The 24,855-nt window shown below is 41.8% G+C and overlaps 1 protein-coding gene across 3 annotated transcripts in view; it reads right to left on the bottom strand.

Annotated features, from left to right (window-relative positions):
* Window positions 1–2,197: 2,197 nt before the first annotated feature.
* LOC138736262 (very long chain fatty acid elongase 5-like) overlaps window positions 2,198–24,855 on the bottom strand; it is a 43,395-nt gene continuing 20,737 nt past the window's right edge. For all 3 annotated transcript variants that reach the window (XM_069885477.1, XM_069885478.1, XM_069885479.1), the window contains exons 3-4: window positions 23,160–23,330; window positions 2,198–4,801 (exon numbers count right to left, since the gene is read on the bottom strand). In XM_069885477.1, the coding sequence (XP_069741578.1) occupies window positions 4,247–4,801; window positions 23,160–23,321 (717 nt within the window). In that variant the 5' untranslated portion in view covers window positions 23,322–23,330 and the 3' untranslated portion in view covers window positions 2,198–4,246. The remainder of the gene's footprint in view (window positions 4,802–23,159; window positions 23,331–24,855) is intronic.

Below are 24,855 nucleotides of genomic sequence, written 5' to 3' on the forward strand. Positions count from 1 at the left end.
TTTTAAACAAGTTAGTGTTTCAACAATCACAGATCTGCACATAACAAAGATCAAGTTGACCACTTCAACCAAGAGAACTGGTTCAGAGCTGATTATAAATGAGGTGAATGCATCTGGAAGCCTTGCTCATTGACTCACCAGTGTGCCAGCCTCCCGATGGTTAATGACGCAACGATGGCTCTGTTTAGCCACTACAGAAAACCATTTGGGGTTTGCGAACCTTCGATGCATCAGAAGACGAAAGAGGCAAGAAGAAGCTACAAAGACACCATTAATCACTGCAGCTGGACTGATCAAGCCAATCCTGGATGCATTCTCAGGGAGCTTCCCAATAGAATCAAGCAGGGCATCACAGAAAGCAGAGAGTGTGAATGAATTATTCCAGCCATTCTCAACCTTTCTTCCGCGATGGCTCCCCTAGAACTCTGCTCGAAGTTCCCTCTGAAGCAGTCAAGTTTCAGTACTTCTCTCTGTCAATTACACACACACATACAAAAAAAAATTGTTATGTGAGGTGGAAAGAAAATAAGGCTTTTACTTCCATTGCTGTGGCCACCAGCAGGGGTGGGGGTGTGCGGTGGTGGCCCTGAGGGGGCCATTTGGCACCCTTTGAGAATGGCTGGGTTATTCCGTGGGTTGCAAGGCTGTAACACTGGACAACGAAGATTTTGCTTCGTGAATATCTTTGGCTGTATTTTATGGATTTTGAGCCGCTGATCACGAAGATCCTCAAAATTTTCACATCATGTTCTGCTTTTTAGGTATAACCTTTATTTGTGATTTCTTGTCATATTTTACGTCTGCTTACAAAACGAGTCATTGAAAATTCATTTCCTGCATTCACACTCAGACGTCTTCCCCGCTGATCCTGGTGCAGTCAGTGACAAACATGGTAAAATATTTCACCAGGACATCGCAACCATGGAAAAGCGGTATCAGGGCAAATGGAGTCCATCAATGCTGGCCCACTATTGTTGGACACTGACAGGAAAGGCATCAGATGCTGAGTCCAAACGAAAAGCAGCAACAAAATATTTTTTTGTCAATTGAACTCACACAATGTGTCACCATCATTATGCGATTAAACATGCTAAATAAAATCAAAATTAATTTAATGTTTCTCCAAATTCCTACATGATACAGTAAATCTGAAATTACCTCTGTGTTCAGCTTGAAGTTGTCTAACATAATACCCGCTTTTCTTTCAGGAAGCAAAATGTTTTTTTTTATTATTGTCCAGAGTAATCAGTGGGCTAGTACAGGGTTTGGTACTGGGACTCTAGCTGTTCACTGTCTGTATCAATGAAAGGGAGATGGCAAGCGGTGTGCACTAATCCAAACTCACTAAGTGGGGTGGTGAGGGAGGCTTCAGGAGACAAAGACAAGCAAAGTGAATGGGTGAGGACAAGGAAGTGACAAGATAATGCAGATAAAAATGTGAGGTTGTCCACTTCCACAGAACAAAATAGAGAAGTGGAGTATTTATAAAATGCAGAGAGATTGAAAGGTGTTGTTCAAAGGAACCTGGGACGTTAATATGCAAGTACAGCAAGCAATTGACAAGGGAAATTATATGGACCTTTAATAGTCCAGGACTACACTGAGAACTGAAAAGAGCAACCTAGCAATTAAAGTCTTCTTTTGGTCCAAATTTCAATAATGTTATTGTTCCTTAATATCATCATGAGATTTTTGACATGTGGATATTTTGATTAATAACCTCAACTTCAGTGATTGATTAACACTCATTTCTAATTTGAACAAGCCCAGGCCATCTGTTGGTTTGTTACTTTTACAATGGAGCAATATATTATTGGCAAGGAATTGAGGGTAGTTTCCCCCCAGTCACCAGATGGCTTCCAAAGAAACAGAAAGATGTATATATTTCTCACCTTTCCCCTTTTTCTCCAGGAACTCTCATTCCTGATCATCGTTGCTCTGTAACCGTTTGCAGAAAGGGATAAAAAGTTCCATCTCTGGCGACTGGCTGTTGGGGAAAACCCCTCACTGGACCACACCTCTCAATGATGTCCATCAATTACCTATTTGAGAATGACTGCAGGTCATGTCTGAGCACCTTACCAGTATTATCTCAAGTTATCAGAAAAGTTCTTTTTCAATTAAGTAGCAGCGATTGCACAGGACAAGGCAAATCAAACTAATGGATTATTCACTTCACAACAAAAACACATACAGGTAGACTCCACAAATATATTCTTTTTAATTGTTGATATCGCAACAAATTGTAACTGTTTCTGAAATCAACGGTGGAATTGCATTAATGCTGCATTAAACCAGTGGTTATTAAATTCCAGGAGCCTCTGAGGTAAGTCTACCAAAGTGCTGGAGAAACTCAGCTGGTCGTGAAGCATCCATAGAAAGTAAAAGGCAGTTGACGTTTCGGCCCTGAGCCCTTCTTCAAAAGTGCCAGAATCAGGTAGATGCCAGAAATATAAAGATTGGTAAAAAGAGGGAAGAGCAGGAAATAACAGGTCATTGATGGATACATAGGGGAGTGAGAAGAAGCTGAGAAGTCATGGGGAAGAGGGCCGAGAAAGGAGAAGGAATACGTTCCTGTTTTGCAGCAAATAATGAGGAGGGGCCCAATGAAGCGGTCTCCCAGTCTGAGTGTACTCTGGCCGACATAGAGGAGGCCAGAACGGGAGTAATGGGTGCAGTAAACGACTCCTTGCAGTTTCACAGGTGAAGTGTTGCTTCACTTGGAAGGACTGCTTGGGGCCCCGAAGAGTGATGAAGGGGAGGTGTGGGTCAAATGCTGCACTTGAAGTCCCATTCCTGCCCTTTCTCCAATGCCCTGGAATTTATTCTCCCTCAAGTTTCCATTCAATTAACTTCTGGAAGCTCATAACATTTCATAACAGTGAGTGAATTCCAGATCACCACTGACTTGAGGATAAAAATTACACCTCATATCATTTTAAATAAGACGCACGGTTAGTGTTGCGGTTGGTGTAACACTTCTACAGCGCCAGTGACCAGAACCGGATCGGGGTTCAACTCTCATGCAGTCTGTAAGAAGTTTGCATCTTCTTCTCATGTCTGCGTGGGTTTTTCCCAGGGGGGAGGGGGTCCGGTTTCCTCCCACCGTTTTAAACGTACAGGGGTGCAGATTAATATGGAGTAAATTGGGCAGCATGGATTCGTGGGCCAAAATGCCTGTTACCAAGCTGAATGCCTTAATTTTAAAAATTAAATCCCCTTGACTCCTTACCCTAAACTACTCAGAACCGAAACACCACTTTTATCTTCTCTCAACCCACCTTGATCTGTGTAATCGCATCTCAACTTTGTAAGATGCAATTATATCCAAATTTTAGATTTAACTACCATCAGTTTAATCTGTACTGGCTCAACAGTGAGGCTGGCTGTTTTTAACATACAAAGTATGGGAGGGATTTACGTGGCATTTTATCTTTTAACATTGATTGACGATTTTTAATTTGATTCTGAAATTAAAAGAAATCCCTGCGATCATGGAGAATTTACGTTTGAAAGGATTCTAAAGTATTGTTCAAGCACTCTTCAAATGATGCAGTTTAAATGTATTTAATACAAAATACAGGTTGAGTACCCCTTATCCAAAATGCATGGGGCCAGAAGTGTTTCGGATTTTGGGATAACGTGCGCAGGGTAACTGAGCAGCACAGTTGCATCAGCAGGAAACCTGTATCAGTTGTTAAACAACAAGAGCAGCCTTTCATTCTCCACCTGCAATGCTGTGTTTTAATCTAAACGTTACAGTGCACTGGATTTTTTTTTTTTTCCCCCAACGCAATAATGTTGCTGGTCACGTCACACTCAAACATGGAATTTTAGTGGGTGACGAATTTCAGATTTCACGTAAAAATAATGTTTTGTACTTATCAAAAAGAAAACGATCTCTGCTTACAAAAGATAAACGCAGCACCAAATACTAGAAATTCTGCTGGATGGCAAAAAAACACGTTGGCCTGGCGGTGACGATGGTTGGTAACTGGTGCCCACTTGTGGCATCACATCTGTGCTGAAAAAGGCCCAGATTTGGGAGCATTTTGGAACTTTGGATAAGGGGTACTCGACCTGCTGTAACAATATCAATGTGGAATCTTCAATTCCCAATGTATTTCAAGTGGATTTTCTCAACCAAAAATATTGGAGAAACAATGTTTACAGTATCTAATCCAGCCCACTTAGTTCACCATAGAGAAAAAATAATATTTGAATAATTTTCCTGTTTGAGGTACATTTATGTAGTTTTCTTTGAATTAAAAGCTTTGAAATAAAAGTTTAAGAAAAGGCTCAGCATTGTTAAACCATAGAAGATTCCATAAATGCAGAATCCATGAAAGAGATAGCCCCATGTTGCAAGAATCAAATCCATAACAAACTGGAAGATTTGTAACTGTGTCATTCTAATCTTCCAGGTGGGTTGATGAGTTGGATTCACAGCACTCTGCCCATAGTAAAAATACAGGAAGATGTGAACAACTGAATTCAACAGAAGGAAAGGTGCAATGGCTGGCCAGGGGTAGTAATGATAGGTCAGGTCGCTAAGGAGCAACATGCTCCAGTGGTGGTAGACATGAAGGAAGGAGATTTGGCGGTTTCGATGCCTCAGGATCATGAAGACCGTATCGAGTAGTTCCACGTGTTTGACCAGCCAGTACATGAAGTAGGCGTGCTGCAGTTCTGCAAAGAACTCTTTTTGGAAAATGGAAGCTGCAATGCTGAGCCCGTGCAGGAAGAGAAGTGAGGTGTACAGGCTCATGATGCTGCAGGCCATGTTGTAGACTAATAGGATCTGCAGAATTTAAACACAGACATTTACAAGAAGTTGTGAACAGCAACTATTCAAATCACAGCCTGCTCAACATAATCAATGGCAGTAATTGAGAAACTTGAATTCATTTCACTCTCAGCTACATAATCACAAAAATACATTTAGAATTTAAGACAAACCAAACTTTTGAATTTAAACATAAATTATTTAACCACAGCCTTTTATCTGTTAGTTTATTTTCCAGGTTTGAAATGTCACTGCACAACTCACTCATCTTCGATGGAGTTTCAATGTAACCTAACCAGGCGTAACTCAAAGGTTCATACAGAATAATATCTTGCATACTGAACCAGCAAAGAACATGGATGCACTCCAAATGGTTCCTTTAAACATATAAAAAAATCTCTCCCCGTGCAACTTCTTTTAAAACCCCTCCAAATCCTGTTGGGAAATTTGACAACTTGGATTTAATACTTTGTTAAAAGTGAAGAGCAAATAAAATAGCAAAAGATGTGATTTTCCCCTTATGAATCCAAAGGATGAGTGGAGCTTCTCAGGGAAGCATTCCAAATTTTAGGTTTTTGTACAAGCAGGAAAGGGTATTGGCAACAAAGTCTCCTTGGACACAATGAACATTTTTTTCAGGCATGCAAGGGGTACTCATAAGTGAGTAAATATCCAAGAGCAACAGGAAAGAATCAAATGGACAATATTCAAAAAGGAGAAAAAAATTCCATGCTGGAAATGAGATAAAAAGAGATGCTTGAAATATTCAGAAGGTCAGGCAACATCAGTGGAGAGGGAAATTTCAGGGTGCTCGACTTTCGTCAGACAAGTTAAAAATATGTGAGAACGCCTGTGATACTGAATGACTCAAGATGTGAGAGAGAGTGGCGATACTCGCTGAGAGAGAGAGAGAGAGGCGAATGCTGGTTAATCAGAACTGATCTGTCTGAAGGAGGTGCAAATTGAAGATAAATGAAAGCAGAAGCGAAAGAAAATGCTGGAACTGTGAGATTAAAAAAAAAACCCACTGCAGCTGCCATGTCCGAAATTAAACCAAGTGCTGTACATTTTCTGCAAGGCACACAGCATCAGCGGAGAGAGAAAGCAATCATTTCTGGTGGAAAGGAAGCCTGGCTAAACAGAAAGAAAAACATGTCAGAAGAACTATTGTGGAAAATGTCTTCAGAACAGGTTGGAATGGAATGGTGATCTGACGCTGAGTAAGGATGGGACAACAACGCAGTTCAGTACCATCTCTGGCCCAAATTTTTATGCTGCACAATTTTGTAAATGAAGCTGAAACAATGGACACCATTGGCTCTGATTACCCTTAACAACGTCCTGATAAGATGCCACTGTCAAACATATATTGCAGATGGAGGAATTTAATAATGTTAGTTGCATTCGGAAATAAACTCCTTAGAACTTTTCATTTAAATTTTATTTACAGCAGAGTAGAAGCAGATCTGGCCATTTAAACCCATGTTGCTGTATGCAAGAACATCAAACATACTGGAGGTGAGCAGGAGGGTGGACTATCAGGACATGGTTCTTTCAGCAATTCCACACATGGCAAATTCAGACCCTGCTCATCAGCAGACATCTGAATATTATCAAGAAACAGAGGCTTAAGCACATGCTAAATCATGCAAAACAAAACTTTCACATTGATAGGTGACATTGCATCTTATTCAGAGAATAATTGCAAGCAATGATGAAAAATCAGCCATGAATTTTCCACTGGCACCCTGTATCAGGAATTACTGGGACAGGGTCTGGTGGAAAAATAACATTTTCCGAACCCTGTCATCGAATGATGTGATTTCACGCCGGGGATTAACCACCGCTACCCCCTAATCATATCCCCGGTGTTTGCTGATGCTGAGGTATTAATAAAACCAGTGGGAAAAGGGACAGCAGAAACTCACCTGTTTCCAGTTGAAGGTAGAACACTGATCCCCGGGGATGAGTTGTGTTCAGTGGAAAAGCAATTAGTGGCCCAGTGGAAATGGCACAAAGGGCTTCCTATCCCGGGACGCTGCCCTGTCAATTAACTGGGTTGCCAGTGGAAAAGGGGCGCACGATGGTACCATTGAAACGTAATGTTTTTCTTGCCCTAAAAGCCACTATGAATGTTCATTTAGCTATCCTTTTCTACTGATCTCTTTCACCTGGTAGTTTAATTTTAGTTGGTGTACCTTGCATACCTGTGTGGCTGCAGTTGGAATTACAGTGCATCTCAACAATGTACAGTAAAATTCCTGTTATCCGGAATTCAAGCAACTGGCAACTCAAGCAACCAGCAAAAAAAATTACAGAAAATCAATAGGTAAAAAATATGAAAGTTTAAAATTGATGCCCCTAGCAGTTAGTTCTCAATCACTCAACTTGTAATCTCAAGCAATCGGCAAATACACTTATTCGGCATCTAACAATCCGTAAAGATGCTAGAGAGTGGGGGATTTTACTGCATTTACATATCTGACAATAAATTCTTCACATCATCCCTCCTCTCGTGAATTGTGGGATGGGCGTTGTTTCAATTTGACAATTTTGACATTTAGTTATTTTTTTTTGTCAATTTCTCCCATCAAACCAGGTGCACAAATCGCATGGCAGGGAATTCCCCAGGAGTCCAATACACAAGTCTTACAAACATGTAAAAACCTTCCCTGAGATGCTGTGCTCTGCAATAATCCTGATTATCAACATGGAAATGCATTTCTTACTTCCAAAAGTGGCAAAAATGCTTCTGGAATAAGTGATAATTTCATTCACCAAGATTCAGGCTGCAGTCTAGAGATGTCACTTGCGAGTGTCAGCAAGAGCCTCCTGTGTTCACATCACATTGGATGATGGTGATCAGACTTGCTGAAGTGCAGTCGTGGTACAGCTTAGTAGACGCTCTTCATGGGGGTGTTTGAGTGCATTGCTCCTCTGGTCTCCCATATGATGTGCTGGTGGTAGTTCGTTTGAGTCTTCTTCAGGTTGGCCCGATTGAAGTCCCCTACAATGATCAGGAAGGCATCAGGACATGCTGTCTCATGGCTGTTTATCATCGTGCTCAGTCGCTCCAGTGCCAGCCTGATGTTGGCCTGGGGTGGAACGTGCACTACGACCATGATGATGGCAGTAAACTCTCTCAGCAGGCAGAATGGGTGGCGATTTTCCAGATCGGGGAACTGGACTGGGACATAACAGAATTGCAACCAGCCAGAATGCTCTCCATTGTACACCTGTAGAAGTTTTCAATGACTTACCAAATCTCCTCAAACACCTCACCAAGTATAGCCGCTGGCGAGCCTTCTTCGTGATTGCATCAACATGGAAGCTCCAGGACAGATCCTTAGAGATGTTGACACCCAGGAATTGGAAGTTCTTGACTGAGCCCTCGATTAATCGAATGATCTGCAGATCATTTGGAGGTGGGAAGAAACTGGAGCAGGGGGGTAGGAAATCCACATAGTCACAGAGACCAGAGTACTCCCACTGGCAGAACCCAAAGACAGGATCAAACCCAGATCACTGGAGCGGTGAGGTGCCAACCATCATATAACCACATTGCCTGTGGGGATTTTTTTTTTAAACAACTCATCAGACCTGTTCACTCCCATAGACCCATCCTCTGAGTTGGGGTGCACCATTCTTTCCAGGGCTTACTGGAAATGCTGTCGAGAAGGCTATCTTGCATTATTTGCTTGCCATGGGACAAAGTCACAGTGACCTCCAGATAACAATAATGCAATCTCCTGTAATATCATATCCATTACAGGGAACAAAAGCGTTGGGGTAATAAATTAAGGCTCTCCAGGGGCTGTAGCTGCTGTCAGGAAGCAAGATCTGGAAAGCAGCAGATATAAAACAGCACTGGACACTTTAACATATTGTAGCTATGACATGAGCTCAGAAAGGATTTACAAAGCCTCCTCCCGGTGTGAACAAGATTCACATGCAAAATTAATACAGTTCAGGGCACACATTTGCAAACTTGCAATCAAATCCCATCAAAAAAGCTTCCCTCTCTGTTTGACTCTTACATGCACCTCTCATCGGTAAAGCACAATGCCCTTCCCATATTTTAAATGTACTCTCTGTTACCTGCACTTTGCCTTTGTAACACAATACCCTGCACTCATTGAGTTAATTTAACACTGCAGTTTGGCCTCAGATTCATTGTCAGAATTGATACATGATTTCACATACAATCCTGAGATTTTTTTTTCCTGTAGGCAAGGCAGAATTACCACTTAATGGAACTGCAAAAAAAAAGTACTCAAAAAGATATGTACACAGGTACACAAATAAATTAATGTAAGGAAACTGACTGCAATACAGAGAGAAAATGTAATCAATGAAGTGCAAAAGTAAGTCCTTAAATGAGTCCCTGGTTAAGTTTGTTGTTGAGGAGTCTGATGGTGGAGGGGGTGCAGCTGTTCTTGAACCTTGTGAAGCTGATACCTCTTTCCTGCTGGCAGCAGCGAGAACAGAGCGTGTACTGAGTGGTGTGGTCCTTGATGATTGCTCCTGCTCTCTGACGGCAGCCTTAATGACACTACCTCCTGTACTTAGGTAAAACACAGAATTCTGTTGACATCTCTCATGTTCCCCCACACCTTGATGAAGGGCTCAAGCCCAAAACGTTGGTGGTGCACCTTCACCTTTGCTACATAAAGGCGCTGTTTGACCTGCTGAGTTTCTCCAGCATTTGTGTGTTTTTTCACCTCCTGTACTTAAGTGCAGGTAGCATGACCTTGTCCACAGAGCAGCCTTCATAATTGTGGAGCATCAAAGACAGGATATTTCAGGCTACTATGAAATTCAACTTCCACAGAGAGCAAATGGGCAATTATACATCAACGCTTTAGTAAGACCACTTCAACCACCACAAGATGATTATGCCATTTAAATCTGGCTAAAGTGGCATTCCACACAACTCTTTCCTTTCGGAATTAAAGATTTCACAGCTGACAAACCCCTCATACATACATTCAAGCACCACTTTCCTCTATAAAGCTTAATAGAGCCATTAGTTTATTTGTTTGGAACCTTAATATAAATAGAGCAACAGCATATTCAATTTGTTTCTGGAAGAAGGGTCCAAAATGTAACATTTGTCTTTCAATATCAGACTTCAGAGCACAGTATAATTTGTAAGAATATATATTCAAGTCAATGCTGATAGTATCTAATTAGGATGGAATTAATGTTGGAAATTGACGGTAAATTATTGATGGTTTGATATTAATTATTAATCCCTAAATGCCGAATATATTGGCCGTGATTCGAAGCATGAATCGGCAATTGCTTGGCTTTGTGTGTTTTTATTATCTGGTTCTGCCTTCTCTTTTCATTAATTGAGCAATCTGCTTCAGCAAATGCAGTAAAACCCCCAGTATCCAGAACCTGCAGCGATTAATAGATACTGTGCAAGTGAATTTTCCGGTTGCTTGAGACTTCGTGTGGCGTGAAAGGAGAACTAATGGCGAGGCATGCCAATTTTAAACTTTCATACTTTTTTTTAAAGACTTACATCATAGTAACAGGCCCTTTCAGCTCGTGAGCCCAAATGACCTGCAAATCCAGATAGGTTTTGAAGGGTGGGAGTAAACTAGAGCCCCCCGGAGGAAACCCATGCAGACACAGGGAGAATGTACAAAAAGAAATCACCAGGCACCAAAAATAAGATCCCCTTGGTTTAAAGTGAGAGGAAGGATCTTGGAAAGGGATCAGAAAGTTGTTTGTGTTTTTATTCTTTTCAAAGAGAGTGGTTGATATTAGAACATAATCAATAGTAGTAGGATTAGGCCATACAGCCCATTGAGCCCAATCCACCATTCAATGAGATCATGGCTGATCTGATGATCGGTTCATCTCCACCTACCTGCCTTTTCCCCATATCCCTTAAATCCCTTATGATGTAAAAATTTATCCAACCTTGTCTTAAATAGGTTTACCGAGGTCACCTCCACTGCTTCAATAGGCACCGACTTCCACAGCTTCATTATCCTCTGGGAAAAACAATTCCTCCTCATCTCCATCCTAAATCTACTACCCTGAATCCTGAGGCTATGTCCCCTCGTTCTGTTCTTGTCGACCAATGGAAACAACTTACCTACTTCTGTCTTATCTATACCTTTCATAATGAAATATTTTCTATCTGGAGCCAACTGCCAGAGGAGGTGGTGGAGTCAGATACAACTATTGTTTAACAGTCATTTAGGCAGACATGAATAGGCAGGATATGGTCCTAATATAGAAAAATAGGATTTGTGTAGTGGACAGCTTAGAGATGGGCCAAAGGTCCTGTTTCTGTGCTGTACTATAATTCTCATTAGTCCCTGTCCTGATCTCTGGAAGAAACAAGCTCCATCAAAGTTCTCTCAGTTATGCATTAACATTACCCCACCAGCAGAGGACAGCGCCAGGCAACGCGTAACAGGCCCTTGATCTGTCAAGTCTGCCTCAACCATCCAGGCTCCATCCCAGACAAATCCCATCTTCCTCCATCCCAGCAACTCTGCTGCCCCAAACTCCCATCAAATTCCAAGCTTCTCCCTTGGATTTAACTGCTCACTCCACAGGAACCCTCTACCTGCCACCGTTATCCTCAATCACCCTCCACAGACTACACCCATGTGAAAAATCGGAGTAAGCTTTCTCCCTATATTTCTCTCCCATCCGATGGTCAAGGGATGTGCTCCAGATGAAATGGAGGCAAGCAGAAACGGACACAAAGAGGAAAAAAGGGAAAAAGTGACAGAGAGAGACGCAAATGCCACAAAGTGACGAATGCAGGAGACAAACAAACAAAGTACTGAGAGGGGTGCAGAAATATTGGAAAGCTCAGAGAGCATTCCAAGAATGAGTGACTTTCCATTCATCAAATATGCTGGTGTAAAAGACTGTCCTTGAATGTTAAAAATGTCATCAGAGACCACCAAGTATAAGATCCAAAAGTTAACAGCAAAATCTCAGTGCTTCCCTGCACCAAGATGAAACGACGACTTTAACAGCGAAATCTGAGTGCTCCCCCGCAGGCTTCATCCTGCCTGTCCGACTCCGTACAGGCTTTAAACAGCCTGTTGAAGGTGGTTTATTTTCAAATATGCTAATAAAATTTAAACCTTTATTGGGAAATTCGCTTTTATAATATTGTGAATTGATATATTAAATGTTCCAAGCAGCATCACTCCACTGGCCAGGGATAAGTGCCAGACTTGGAGTTGTCTTATACAGCAAGTATAGCTCAAAACTTTCATTTTAGGTGGAAATTTCAGGGGGGGTGGGTGTCGTCTTATACATGAGTCATCTTGTATGCCAGCAGATACAGTCGTTCCAACACTGACCAAAGAAAAATTAAACGGCAGATGCCAGAGATCTGAATTAAAGCAGAAACATCAGTAATGAATGAGCAGCATAGGATCATCAGTAGAAAGGCGAGCAGATCTAACTTTTCAGCTTGAAGAGCTTTCAGTTGACATCGGAAACAACAAGTGAGGTTATGCCAGTAATTCAATAAGAGTTTTGCCAGCAAGCACCAAAAGCCTGGCCTTTGTTCTTTATGGCATTGTTAATAATGTTCTAATTAATTATTATGACTTTATGGTCACCAAGATCCTCAGCTCTTCCACTAACCTCTGAAACAGATCATCTTTCAGTAGAATACAGGAGGCTATTCATACTGTAGTGCTTGCCAGCTCGAATGCAAATCATTCGCTTGTCTCCCAGCCATCTGCCCTCCATCTAAAATATCCTTTGTGTAGGATTGAAGGACATGCCCATGTCTACGATCCTTCATATATCTTTGTTCGTTAAGCCAAACCATGAACATACAGCCCTGAGATTCTTTTTCCTGTGGGCAAGGCAGAAATACCACTTATTGGCAATGCAAGAAAAACCTGACTCATCATTCACAAATGAAGAGATGAAAACAAACTGACTATGCAATAAAGAGAGAAAAAAATGCACAGAATTCAAAAATAAGAGCCCTTAAACAAGTCCCTGATTGAGTTTGTAGTTGAGGAGTCTGATGGTAAAGGTGTAGCAGCTGTTCCTGAACCTGGTGGAGAGAGTCTTGTGGCACCTAGACCTCTTTCCTGATGGCAGCAGCGAGAACAGAGCGTGGGCTGGGTGGTGTGGGTCTTTGATGATTGCTGGTGCTCTCCAATAGCAGCGTTCCCTGTAGATGTTCTCGATGATGAGGAGGGTTTTGCCTGTGATGTCCTGGGCTGTGTCCACTACCTTTTGCTGGACATTACACGCAAGTGTATTGGTATCCCCGTACCAGACCATGATGCAATCAGTTAGGACACTCTCCACTACAGATATGTAGAAATTTGCCAGGGTTTCTGATATCATGCCAAACCTCTGCAAACTCCTGAAGAAGTAGAGGCTCTGACGTGCTTTCTTCACGACACCATTAGTGTGTTGGGTCCAGGAAAGATTCTCCAAGAGAGTAACTTCCAAGAACTTAATCACCCTCTCCATTTCTGATTCTTCCCCGCTCCCAATGATCACTGATCTGTTCGTTATCACTCAGCTACAATAAGGACCAATGTACAGTGGACAATTAATTTATCCCCATGTCTCTGGGATGTGGGAGGAAAGTGGAACTCCAGGAGGAAACCCAACCGGTCCCAGAGTGAAGGTTAATACTCCACACAGACAAGACCAGAAGTTATGATTACTGCAGCATTGGATGCTGCACCAATGTGTCGGAGAGCACAGTCATGCAGCTGGGAGAGCCGCTGCCTCATAGCACCAGAAACCCAGCTTCAATCCTGACTTTGGATGCTGTCTGCGTGGAGCTTGCAAGTTTCTTCTGCAACCGCCCTTGCAACCCAAAGATGTACTGGTTAGGAGGTTAATTGGTTACTGTTAATTTGCCCCTGGTGGAGTGTTAGAATCTGGAAAGTTGAGTAGAATGTGGGGTGAATGAGATGAATGAAAAAATGGGTAGTTAATGCTAAGCACAGTGAGCCGTAGGTCCTGTCTCCATGCTTGATTTCTTTGTGATTTTATGATTCCACATTAGCCATGATTTGAATGGTGCAGCAGATTCGATGGGCTGAATGGTCGAACTCTGCTTCTGAGTCTTCCGCTGTTGTGCAATTGTTTCACAGTTCAGCGGCTCACAGCTCCGCCAAATTCAACACTCACGTTGGAGCTGCTGCTAACTTGTTCTGCCGATCTACTTCCGCGAGAGACAGAGGGTGGGGAAAAATAAACAGAAGGCTCCCTCCTTCTCCAGTTCTCGAGTGACAGTGAGATGCAGGGTCCACAGCCCAGGAGGAGAGAGAATGATCATTCGGCCGGAGGACCAGATCTTCTTACATGTCAAATGGCACTGAGGGATAATGTTATTGCATTTGAATTTCAAATTATTCAAACACAATCCTAAAACATCAAATTCTTGTGTTTTATTCTAATCCACTTATTTTACACATGTAATATTCAACATTATAATTTTCTCAAACACCATTTATTACAGTGGAAAAGTGCTCACCATGCAAGCTGCAGCTCAGAGTTATAAAATGGATGGTATTATTCTAAACAGTGCATTAGAAATAAATCAAACGTGACTGTTGTTTAGAAAGGGAACAAAAGAAACACATTGCCACAACATTACTAAAGTCTAAAATTAAACTATTTTTTAAGTGTATGGGGAGCAAGGGAGCCGTTAGCAATATAACTATGTAACAGTGCGTCCAATACTAACTCAGGAAATGCATCACATTCTGGTACCCTTTTGAAATCAATAGCCCCAGGAAAAAAAGATTTTTGGAGAAGGTTGAATTTATCAAACAGATTTAGACAAGATGGCCAATGTCAAATGTTTATATCTCTCTTTCGGACTGTGCAGCTCTCTGTGTGGTTTACGAGTGCCTGCCAACCGTTCATAAACATGTAACGTCCGTGTCTCGGAAATGACACCAGATTTACTGCTTTATTACTCAGCATCTGAAACCATATAAATATAAAGGGAAAAAAGAGAGAAAAGGGCTGAGAAAAAATAACACGGAGAGTCACGTGAACTACCCGTGAGTAGAATGGAGCCAAAGGTTTATTTGCATGTCCCCAGCCCCTTTTTTAAAAAATTGCATTGCAACTGGGCCTCTCACAATCAGTTGAAAGCTAAAATAGATGTCAAAGTCTTCACCACAAGCAAAGACAGCAAATTAACATCGAGCATCAATTTTCTTTTTTTTTTTTAAATTCAACCCCACCCTCAAATGAGTACATAGAAAATAGGTGCAGGAGTAGGACATCTAGCCCTTCAAGCCTACACCACCATTCAATATGATCATGGCTAATCAGAACCCAGTTCCTGCCTTCTTCCCATACCCCCTGATTCTCTTAGCCACAGGGCCAAATCTAACCTACTCTTAAATATTGACAAGGAACCAGCCTCAACTACTTCCTGTGGCAAAGAATTTCATAGATCCACCACCCTCTGAGAGAAGAAATTTTTCCTCATCTCAGTCCTAAAAAACTTTCCCCTTATCCTTAAGCTGTGACTCCTGGTTCTAGTTTTCCCCAGCATTGGAAACAACCTTCCTGCATCTAGTCTGTCTAAACCCTTAAGAATTTTATGTTTCTATAAGATCCCCCTCAATCTTCTCAATTCCAGAGAATACAAGCCGAATCTATCCAACCTTTCTTCATCTTCCTTCCATCCCTGGTATCAGTCTAGTGAACCTTCTCTGCACCCCCTCCATGGTGAGGATATCCTTCCTCAGATAATAAGACCAAAACTGCATGCAGTACTCCAGGTGTGGTCTCACCAAGGTCCTATACAGCTGCAGCAGGATCTCCCTTCTCCTGGACTCAAATCCTCTCGCTATGAACACCAACAGAGCATTCACCCTCCTCACCACCTGCTGCACCTGCACGTCCACTTTCAACGACTGAGACACAGCAACACCCAAGTCTCGCTGCATCTCCCCTTTTCCTAAACAGATACCATTTAAATAATAATCCTCTTTCCTGTTCTGACCTCCAAAATGGATAACCTCACATTTATCCACATTATATTGCATCTGCCACGTTTTGGCCCACTCGTCTAAATCACTTGGCACCCTCCTAGCATGCTCCACACAGCTAACCCCATTGCCCATCTTCGTGTCATCTCCAAATTTTAAGATACTGCAATGTATTCCCACATCAAAGTACACTCCTTCCTCAGATTAAAGACGTGCAGCATGGAAAAGTACGTTCACCTTTATCTTAATATCCAAAGCCATGATTGAGTTTTTGATCATGAATCGAGCCCTCTCGTTGATGGCCAGCTCTCAGTTCATCACTGAAGGTGTTAACACCACTGTCCTGATCTGATTGTTTCATTGCTCCAAGACAGCACTGTTAAATATTGCATGCCTATCAAAAAATCTTATATCTTACTGAATTTACCTGTCATACAAATAAATGCATGGGATCAAAAACATTGTTCTATTCCTTGAATTGCTCACACAAACCCTCCGTGACTCTGCTATTTACTTAACACTTTTTTTTTTACATATCTACTGCAGATGAATTATTTGTCTGAATGGGTATTTGCATGTTCTGGCACTCAGGACAGATGAACACTGGTTTGTCCAGTTGGACTTATACAATTGGATGATAATGACTCGCACCACCAGGTTCAGGAACAGCTGCTCCCCCTCCACCATCAGACTCCTCAACAAACTCAATCAGGGACTCGTTTAAGGATTCTTACTTTTGCACTTTTTTTACTCCTGTTCACATTTATGTATTGGTTTACGTTGTGTACGTTGAGTCCGTTTTATTTTGAACTGCCAATCAGTGTTAATTCTTCTCACCCACAGGAAAAAGAATGAACTCTGATAATAAATGAGAAATCCAATAAACTTGAACGCTACAGGCTGTATCTTTTAATAATAGTTCAGGTTATAATTAACATAAAAATTATGATACTTTCATCTGAATTGCCACTCAAAATGCATAATAGAAATATTTCACCAGCCTACGTGGGCAGCAGTTCCCAGAAAAATCCACCCCTAACCATCTTTTTTTTCAGAATTTATTGCACTGCAATTTTAAGCAGGATTTTTGTTGGTCAGAATGTTTTATTGTTGCTGAGCTTGCATTTTTTCCACTGGAACAGTTCAGAAGCACCGGCACTTCTTTGGTAATTTGCCCAGGTTGCTATTTGTCATATCAGAATCTCCAGAACGTCAGAGTATCTCTGCTGCACAGGGCATTAGAGTTTCTTCCAGCCTGAATTCACCTACAAGCAACATGAATCTTCTTTCTTCTTTGGCTTGGCTTCGCGGACGAAGATTTATGGAGGGGGTAAAATGTCCACGTCAGCTGCAGGCTCGTTTGTGGCTGACAAGTCCGATGCGGGACAGGCAGACACGGTTGAACTAATTGTTGATTCTGGAGGACCATGCAGCACATTCAGTGTTACCCCCACGATGAAGAGCAGCAAATTTCATTGGCTAATCTTCTAGTCTGAAAGAGGTCGGCTGGCAATTTCATGCCCGGCCACCAGGGGACACCTTGTTTTAGAGTGGCCACTGTTTCCTGCTTTTCTTTCGAGCAAAATTATCTCAGGGGTACAATATCCAGGTCATTTCCACCTCTGAGCGTGCTTCCACAAAACAAAACCGCCAGTGACCAAGCTGTCGCACATTGGCACTTGAAGGTGTCATCACTGTGTGGAAGATCCATATTTAAAATGCATTTATTGTTCATCGGTGAGCTAAAAGCAAGTTAATTGATATAAATGTTTCCATTTCTGCTCACACTGTTAACACAACCCATTACTTATAATTGACACAAATTCCATACACAATCTGCAACTTATCAGCCTTGTTAATCCATCAAACTTTACTTTTGACAATCAAGGACAAATGATCAAGTTGCCACCATTACTGTAATTAATTTGATAAGTTTTCTTTAAAAAAACATACGATTCCAATCTGTACATTAACAGCCCCTGCCTGTATTTAGCATGTTTCTGTAGATAATTTGTTACAACAATGTGCAACTGCTACTTAGTAATTCAGAATAGCTGATTGCAGCTGAGTGAGCAAATGTAGCAATAAAATCTATCGAAATAAATTAGTGTATTACAGAAACACATGCGTCTTCACAATTAATAAATTCCACTCCATCAAACTGTGATTTAATTATGCATTATGTATGTTAGGCATGAATCATTCATGTACATTATTATCCAAGTGGGAAAATAGCAAATAGGCATATAAGCAGTATACAGGAGTGCTTTTTGTCAACTATAACAGCAGGAATAATAATTAAAAGGAAAACACTCAGTCACCAAAACTAATACTAATCCTAATACACTTTTAAATAAAGTTTAATCTAAAACAGGTCAAGTTTTAAGGTAATAACTGGCACAGCTGTGATAAGTAATAAAATGGTAACAAGTCTTACTTATCGCTGTTATATACACACAAAAAATAGACTTGCTCTGAGTTTGATATGAGCAACTCAGAAGATTAGCGATATTTACATGGTCGGAATGTGTGTCTAAAGGTTTCACTCAATGGGCATCCCAAAGTATCTTTCAGCCCATAACATTCTTCCAAAGTGAAGTCATTGATTGCTGGCCAAAATTCAAGCAAATCCTGGCAGCCTCAAGCCACCGGCAAAATAATTGTGGAAAATAAATAGGTTAAAAAAATACAGGAAGTGTAAAATCGGCACGCCTTGCCGTTAGTTCACCAATCGCACAACACACAATCTCAAGCAAACTGAAAATTCACTTATCCAGCATCTACCAATCCCCATAAATGCCAGATACCAGGGGTTTTACTGTAATTGGGAAACACTGAAGCCAATTTGTGTATAGCAGGCTCCCACGTGATAATGATCAGTTAACTTTATTTAATAAAATGATGTTGGTCAAGGGATAGACATCCAAATTATAATGTTTTCTTGTGATAACAGTATCAGACAATCTCTCATCAGTCCAAGAGACAAAATAAGCCTTGTCGAACACCTCAGCCAAAATATTCCCTGAAAATAACATATATCCTCTATTTTAAAACATTGCTAATTGGACGCATTAAGTGTGAAAACAAAATGTGAGAAAGGAGAAATTTTAAAACATAGACGTGAATGAAATTCAGAAAGCATTCCCCTTCATTAATTACGGTGAAGTCCCCTTTATCTGGCACCTAAAATGATCACTGATGCCGGAAATGCAAATTTTATGGTTGACTGAAGCCCCTTTCACACTTGCATCCCAGTAAATCGGCTGTTCAGTGTCCCGGGATAGGAATAGGGGTTTTGCCTTTCACACTAGACCACTCCTAACTAAATGCTTTCATTCTTGGAAGGGTTTATCCCCAGCATTTGATCTGTTCTACCTTTAATCAGAAGTGCCCGCAATGCAATTGCCTGTTTCACACTTGCCTGATCACAACATTGGCATCTACAGATGACAGGGATTGTACTAGGGGTCAAGGCTGGCAATTCCCGGCATGAGATGACATCATCTGACGCCAGCGTTGAGCAGATTTTGCATTCACACTTGCCACTTTAAAGGCCGATTGGTGCTCGATTACTGGAATCACTGACAAGTGTGAAAGGGGCTACAGAAATACTCTTACAATGCCAAACTAATTTACCAACATAAAGAAAACACCTTTAAAAAGACAAAAGAGTGCAACATGTAAAGAATTCAAAAAAATCAGTACAGGTGTACTGTAAAGTTCACTTTAATAAAGTAATTCCCGTAACTTAAAAAATTTAAATTCAAACCTTGGTTTCTGGCGTTCTAACAGTGTTGTGCTAACTGTAACACTAGCTATAATTAACCCCCTCCCCAAGTTTACAGATAAAGCCTTACTAATCTACCGAATACTAATAAAGAAAAAGACTCTTAAAAGGCAGCGAAAGGCAGACAGGCAGAGAGTGACCCCAGCAACAAGCGGCATTGACCAGCTCTTCATCCCGGTGACGCAGACACTCAGCACAACCTGACTTACCTCCACACAAATGTCCTGGTCAGACCCTTCCTCACACTGACAACCAGGCTCACCTCCACGCAAGCGGCCAAAGCAGAAAGAACGCGTGTGCATTAAGGGGCATTGCGAGTTCAGTGGGGCAAACCTGCATATGCCCAATGACGTCTCAGCGCTCCCCCGCAGGGTCCATCTGCCCAGTCAATTTTATTTGTTCATTTATTTATTGTTTTCCCAAAAACATTTTGCTGGTTATTGGGAGTTTCTGGTCGATACTGGGGATGAGCAGTGACTTCCCAGGAAGACATTCAATGCTGATTGAAAAGCTCTGAAGACCAAATCAGAGGCTGTGATGCAGATTCTGGTGGAAGAAAATCCAACCGCCATCTTGGTATTAGTTAAATGGAAACCCACAGGAGACTGCAGATGCTGGAATCTGGAACTAAACGCCATCCGCCGGAGGGACCCAGGTGACTCAGCACCATCCACGGAAGAAAAAGAGTGGTTAACATTTCAGGTGAGAGACCTTTGTCAAGACTGATTGTGTAGAGTTGGCTAGTAACGAGGAGAGGGGCAGGAGGGCTTGGAGGGGAGCCAGTGGGGGATTGACCAACCATGCAGAGGTGAGGGATGACGGACAGAGGCAGTTGATTGGCAGATGCCACAAAAGGGAGAGAGAGAGAGAGAGAGAGAGAGAGAGAGAGAGAGAGAGAGAGAGGGGAGGGGTAGGAGATGCAGAGGAAGATGAGTGATATCAAGATGGAGGGAGGCAAAAGCTGCCCATGATGGAATCTGAAGAGAGATGGTGTCAATAGTGATAAAGTAAAACCCCTGGAGCCCAGAATTCAAGTAACTGGCCAAAAAAATTACAAAATACATTTTTAAAAACCAGAATAAAATAACAGATCAAAAATACTTGTTTAACCCTTCGGACTCTGGCCTTTTTTTTTTTACCTTTCATAATTTATTCTCCAGACTGTCCATGGATTAACTATGAAAAGAATGTTTGGCATTGTAAGAGTCAAATCTCAAGCAACCGGAAAATTCACTTATACGGCATCTAGCAATCCCTTTAGGTGCTGGATACCAGGGGGTTTTACTGTATAATGAGACAATGATTAGTTAATTTCCTCAATGTGGTGGAAGGTTAGGGGCCAAAGGAGATTTCACTATTTTCCCCCTTAAAACATTATAAATACAATATAATTTGTGTATAGATAATACTATTTAAAAAAAATTAAGAGTCAATTAAAAACTGAATACTTTTATAGGTCTCAAAATCCAAGGTAAAATGATCTGCCGCGTCATTGCCTTTGAGAACGGAAAAGCACCCAATGGACAGAGATAACACAAGTACATTGATAGCACTTGTTTCCTGGTCTTGCCTCTCTCCCATGTCCTTGATGCTGATCCTAATTCCCATGGGCTAACGTCCACAGCCAATGCCACCTGGTACGACACCTCGAGTCACAATTCTCGGCTGCTGGGTTGTACCTGCGGGCTGTGCAGTCGTAGGATGGAGCACAGTAGAGTGTGATCCATTACAGGGACAAGCAGTTATACAAGAGACAGGTACATGGAACGAGACAAACACACCAAGGCCTTTGAAGTGGCGAGGACCAAATGAGTCACGAGAATGTGACAGGGATTGGAAGGATTGAAATACAAGGAGTGGCTGGATAGGCTTGGGCTTTTCTTTCCCCCTGGAATGAATCAGAGTGCAAGATGACCTTACAGAGATGTATCATATCAGAGTGTGAGATGACCTTACAGAGATGTATCATATCAAGAGGGGTACAGAAAAGGTGAAGAGTCGCAGTTTTTTTTCTCGAGGGTCGGAGAGTTTAAACCAGCCTTTTTCAATGGGGCCAGAGCACATTTAAGGGAGGCCATGGTCTGAAATCATCAAATGTTTTTTTCTTTTGTTGGGAGGAGGTGCGGAAGAAACCAACATAGCCAAAAAAGGTTGAGATTGGCTTGACTAAGTGCCATAGGTTTAATGCAATGGGTCCCCAACCTTTCTTTTACCACCTTAAGTAATCCCTAACTAACCAGAATCACAATTCATTGTCATGAATAAGCCATGAAAATCATTGTTTTGCGGCAACATCATAATGCAAACCTTTATATAAACCACCTTTCAACAATAAATAAAAATAGTGCATGAGAAGTCAAAGTGAGGCAGAGTCTTTGGTTCATTGATTATTCAGGAATCTGATGGCGGAGGGGAAGAAGCTGTCCTTGTGCTGCTGAGTGCTTGTCTTTTTCCTGACGGTAGCAGAGTGAAGAGGGCCTGACCTGGGTGGTGGGGGTCCTTGAGGATATAGGCTGCTTTCTTAAGACCACCTCTTGTAGAAGCTTTAGAGGCTGTGGTTAGTAAGGGGTAACATAATGTGGTACGTGAGTGGGGAAAAAAGTGAAGAACCACTGGTTTAATGTGAGGGAAGAAAGATTTAAAAGGGATCTTGGGCAATATCTTTACACAGAAGGTGTAACCAGACTGTCGAAATAGCTGCTCAAGGCAGGTACATATACAACATTTAACCAACATGTAGGCAGGTTCGTGGATAGAAATGGTAGACAGAAATGGGGCGAGTGCAAGGAATTGACAGAAATGTGGCAGAATTGTGGATCTTTAATTTTAAAAAATATTTAGACATAACAGGCCATTTCAGCCCATGAGTCTGTGTCGCCCAATTTATACCCACTTAAACTGCCCCTCCCCCTTTCGAACGGTGGGAGGAAACCGGAGACCCTGGGGAAAACCCATACAGACACAGGGAGAACGTACAAACTCCTTACAGATAGCACAGGATTCAAACCCCAGTCCTGATCATTGGTGCTGTAAGGCGTTGCGCTGCTATGCAAAACATGCCGATCCTGTCATATTTTGGACAATAACATGAATTGAACAAGGTGGTGAGAGAGCCCATAATCGACATGTGAAAGGCACATTGCAATGTGGAGTGGTTGCAGAGAGTCCTGAATCAAGAATTGTTTATCTTATTGATCAAGAAGATTACTGCATTACTCCATCAATATTTCCTGTGAAAGACTATAAAGGAATTCCCTTTGAAAACCACATACCCAGGTGATATCAGAATGGTAAAATTTGACCATGCCTTTCAATCAAACTAATTTACATTAAGTTGCTAAAAATACAGAAAAGCTGGAGGAACTTGGCAGGTCTCACGACGTCCAATAGGAAGTAAAGAGATATTCCCAACATTTTGAAGACGGGCTCAGACTCAAAATGCTGGTTACATATCTTTAACTACAGCATTTCTGTGCATTTTTACTTCAATCACAGTGTCTGCAGACTTTTATGTTTCTTTACGTTAAGTTGCTTTCCCGCTCTGTGACAGTGTGAAATGGACAGGATTTCTGGAAGCAAGGTAATGAGCAAGCGATGTTCTCACCTTCCGCAGCTCCACGGGTTTGGTGTGCCTCTGCCAGACTGAGGAGAAGAAGATCATTGCCAAGTAAACGCAAGACAGTGGCAGGGACTTCAGGTTCAGGAACCGAAATAAAATCAGCCCTCTGGTGGTTGGCTCTGGACTAACAGGCTGCACATTCTCCATGACAAGATGCTGAAAATCAACATGCAATGGTTTATAGCAGGGGTGGTCAAACCATGGCTCTTTGACATACAATGTGCGGCTAGCGGAAATATGGTGGCTGAGACAGGAATTGTACGAGCCAGTTCTCACAACGGCAGTGGCCGTGGCTTGCAATCATGTGACTGTGGCTGTGTTGTGGGCAGCGGAATTAGTGGAGGGTAAGTGTGATCCAGGCCGCCCACCCACTGGGGCTCCCGACGCCCTGACAGCCTGCCCATCTGAGCCTCGACCACAGACTCTCGTCCTGGCCGCCCGCTCTCCCGCCCTCCCGAGCTCCCATCGCCCACCCATCCAAGCTGCCGAAGCCCCAAATGCAGACTTACCTAAACAAACAAAAGGTGTACTTTTTGATTATTGAAACTAATACAGATTAGTAGTTTAAAAATTACAGACATTAATTAATTATTATGTATTTCTTAATATTTATATAAATGTTTTGTAACAAAATGTACAAGAGTAAAAATGTACTATGACATTTTTTTTCATGTCTTGCGGCTCTCAAACATCTGAAGTTTATCGTATGTGACTCTTACGCTAACCAAGTTAGTGTCATAACGTCCTGCACTCCATGAACAGACACTTCTGTTCACTAAGCATGCACTGACAACCAAGCATTGTTTCCACTTATCTCACCAAAGCAACCTTCCCACTGAACATTAATTGTTTCTCCTTTCACAGATGCAGCCTGACCTGCTGAGACTTTCCAGCATTTTCTGTACTTTTTAATGTTTAATCAGTTCTCCCCATCAACTTCCCCCAAAGTTTTTACCACCCACCCATACACTCGAGGCCCCCTTCAGTGGACATTGAAGTGATGATCATAGGACTAAGAGGCTACAATTCTCAACTTTTAATTTTACACTCACATACCAATTTAAGTAATCCCTTACTAACCATGGAGCACCTGTGTCATCCTATGCCATAGGTGTGCTCTGTGGTTAGCAAGGAATTCCTTAAGGTGGTATGTGAGTGAAGAAATGATTGAGAACTTCTGCATTAAACCAAAGTGAATGCTGTAGGTGCATATTCAAAGGCCAAAAAGTTTCCATTACTTGTGCTTCTGCAACAAGGGGAAAATAAACTTCAGGTTTAAAAAAAAATCACAAAGTAAATGTTGGCTATTTTTCTCCCCCATTGCTGTACACCTCTCTTCTAAACATGGTTTTTCATTTGGGGATATAGTTCCATACAGTTCATCGCATCACAAGATCTACAGCCATGAGAAAAGGCCCTGGCCCTTCAGCCCAACTTGTCCATCACAACCAAGCTAGTTCCATTTGCCTGTGTTAGATTCATATCCCTCAAAATTGCTCCTGGCTAAATGTCTTTTGAATGCAATAATTATCCCTGTTTTCACCAGAAGCCTTATTCACCACCACGATGGAATGGCCTCGAAGGGACGAATGGCCTACTTGTGCTCCTATATCTATTGGTCTTATGGACATCCAATGTCATTGTAAGTTTCATCCTGTAGTCCATAGCCACAGGTGAGGTG

The sequence above is a fragment of the Narcine bancroftii genome, chromosome 6 (assembly GCF_036971445.1).
Source record: "Narcine bancroftii isolate sNarBan1 chromosome 6, sNarBan1.hap1, whole genome shotgun sequence".
Taxonomy (NCBI): Eukaryota; Metazoa; Chordata; class Chondrichthyes; order Torpediniformes; family Narcinidae; genus Narcine; species Narcine bancroftii.